This window comes from Poecilia formosa, unplaced genomic scaffold (genome assembly GCF_000485575.1).
Source record: "Poecilia formosa unplaced genomic scaffold, Poecilia_formosa-5.1.2 Scaffold246, whole genome shotgun sequence".
In the NCBI taxonomy this organism is placed as follows: Eukaryota; Metazoa; Chordata; class Actinopteri; order Cyprinodontiformes; family Poeciliidae; genus Poecilia; species Poecilia formosa.
Genome location: NW_006800185.1, coordinates 176,861 through 179,766, shown reverse-complemented (window position 1 = coordinate 179,766; position 2,906 = coordinate 176,861). Strand labels below are relative to the sequence as shown.

The following is a 2,906-nucleotide window of genomic DNA, read 5'->3' as shown; positions in this document are numbered from 1 at the left end:
TAACCCAAATGATGAAAGTTCATGCACACACAGATTGTTATTCTCTCACTACTTTTATTCCAGATGCAGTTTTGATTTAATAAAGTAAATTAGGTTTCAGTCTTGAGATGCTTTAGCTCAGATGGGACATGTAGGGAAACAGCTTCTCTATACGGTATGCCTGAAAAGTCGAGAAAATAAATTAACAAAGAGCTCTTTTCCTAAATACCAAATCCGACAGCATTTAAAATAAAACAATTCACATTTGCAAAAGTCGATTCACCTTAAAGTGAATTAAAGTGCAGGTGTCCAACCTTTCAAATTGAACATTCATATTTTTTTTTCACCTTCTCAGCAAATTAAAGACGTATTTTTATTTAAATACACTGTATATTTTAGGCAACAAGAAGAAAGAAAGGAGCCTCCCTTCAAATATGCTCTATCTAACCAAATCATTTTAAATATGACATTAAAAGAAAAACACTTTTTCTTGTGCACCTAACATTTTGTTTGAATTTTTTAAAACGGATGTTCAGATAGTATCAAAGAAAGCTGCAGAAGTTGTTAGTGCTTAGTGTTTTACAAATACAATAAGTTTTACTGACCAGAAGGGACCAGTGTGTGCCACTTTGCAATGCAGCGGTTTCTTCTTGTAAATCTGTGGGCTTTTTTTTCCAAGAGCCAAAACTTTGCAGTCTGACTTTACAATAAGGAATCAGCATGTGGCCTGGTGAAGACACGTTTCAAACTCTTTTCTCCAAACACTGTCAGTTCTTTTAAAGCACATATAAATCTCTGATATTTCCACAAACCTTGATTTGGGATTAGCATTTTATCAAGTGTGTTAAAACAAACTCTTTGCATTCTTTTCTGTTTGTAAGCTTTTCTCTGAGGAATTTACTTGAGTTCCTCTGAAGACTTTGATTTGTTCAAAATTCTTCAATTTGTTCAGAAACATTTTGGAAGATGAGACTTTGTTCAGCTGTTTACAGACGTATTTTATTGAGCTCCGTGTCAATAAAAAGACATGTGAATGTGGGGATAACATTCAAATGCAATGGCAATAATTTAATCTGGAAAAGGCTGAGCAGCGTTTAGAGCTGATTTACTGACATTATGGTAAGGATATCTGGAAATTCAAAGCTTCCTCTGTATTTGTGGAGAAACCACTGAGATTAGACGATAACTGTACACTGTAAAACATTTACAGGTGGTTAAACTTGAAAATAAAAGTCCACCTGCTGCCTTGAAAATGCAAATTAAGTCACAAGAAAATTGTTTTGGTTTAAACTCAGAAATTGAAGTTCATGAAGTTGATTTAACAACAAGACACAAGTTGTCTAAACTTTGTTTTTTTTAACTTCTTTAATCCTGAATTGTGAGTTTTAACTTAATGCTGCAACTTAAACCAAATAATTATTTCACAATACGCAATAAAAGAAATCTCCTCTCACCTGGTTAAAGAGCCACATTTCTCTATTATTTTACTCACAATATCAAGTAAAATAAATACTGATTTTACTTTAGAATAATTTAAATTCTTGTTTGAACAAAATTTCTGATCTGATGATGAATTTTATTAAACATCCCAATGAATTCAGCTCAGAAACATTTAGTGTGATCAGGACATTATCCTCAAGCTTTGCTGACTGAGAATTGCATTAAAATGAACATTTGCCTTAATAAAACACCAGAGTCAGATCAACGTAACGCACTTCCACCTCAGGAGACAGAAACATGCCGCTAAGCATTCTGGGAAATAGTTCCCACTCCTGTCTTTCTCTTCTTTCAGTTTTTTAAGTGCAAACCTAAAAACTCAGTTTATTCAACTCTTGGAGGTTTGACTAAATTAATAAAAAGTTAACACAACTTACTGCTGTAAGTTTATCTTTCACAAACTCACATTTAGGTTCAAAACCTAAAACTGGATAAATTTATTTGACTTAAAGAGTTGAAGACAGTAGACACAACTACATGTTTTACAATCCGGATCAAATATTTTACAGTGTGAAACATTTGAGCCTCTGCACTCAATTCTAGTTTTTAAACATGTTTAAAGAGTTTTCTTTCCATTCAACACCAGGGAAAAGTGTCCTTTTTAAATTACAGTGATATTTGTGTTAAGTGGACGTAAAGCTCCATCAGAACCTGAACTTCACAGCACAATTATAAATATTTTTGTCTTGACTTGACAATGTGAGCTGATTGCAGATGCTCCTAAAACTCGCTGAGTTTCAACGGGATTGAAGTTGTTCGGCTCTCAGACGATAAACATCGGAATGTTTTGTGTGGTTGATTCCCATCTAAAGATAGCGACTCACATGGCAAACACAAGACATGGCAAGACCAGGCCGTAAACCTGTAAAGTGCGTGGTTCTGGAAATTGGTGGCCAAGAAAATTAGAGCAGAGGGGTCCAGATAGAGGGGCTGGCTGGAGGCCGATCAGGCCGTGTGATTGAGGCTGAAAGGCAGCAGCAATGATGGCGGCTCAGAGACAAAAGGTCCACTCACCAGTGCTCTTTTGCTTTACGCCTCATACTCACGCGCACTGCCCTTCGATTGCTTATTGAATTACATCTAATCACTCAATTAAAGTCACATGGAGGAGGAACGCACATTGTCTGAACCGGCCCGCTGGACAACGGCTGGTGTGTTGTTCCTCGTGGGAAGTTTCAAAACAAGATGTCCGAAGCGTTTGCGCTGTGACAGACGCCGGAGTCGTCAGCCGCAGCTTGGGAAATCTGGACCAAATGCCACCATTTCTCCCTCCTATTCATGCAGGATAATGCTGAAGAGTGATGCATTTGGGGAACTGCCACCATTTTAACAAACCAAGGGTTTTCTCAAAAATCATAGGAAAACACAGGAAAAGGGACAAAGGTCATGTGCAATGACCCGACTGCTGTTTGAACACTGGGTAACACTTT

At 36.9% G+C, this 2,906-nt stretch overlaps 1 protein-coding gene across 1 annotated transcript in view; it reads right to left on the bottom strand.

Annotated features, from left to right (window-relative positions):
* The window catches only part of lmo2 (LIM domain only 2 (rhombotin-like 1)), a 20,552-nt gene that overhangs the window by 1,003 nt on the left and 16,643 nt on the right, over positions 1-2,906 (bottom strand). The window contains exon 5 of the mRNA XM_016680546.1: positions 2,153-2,161. Within this exon, the coding sequence (XP_016536032.1) occupies positions 2,153-2,161 (9 nt within the window). The remainder of the gene's footprint in view (positions 1-2,152; positions 2,162-2,906) is intronic.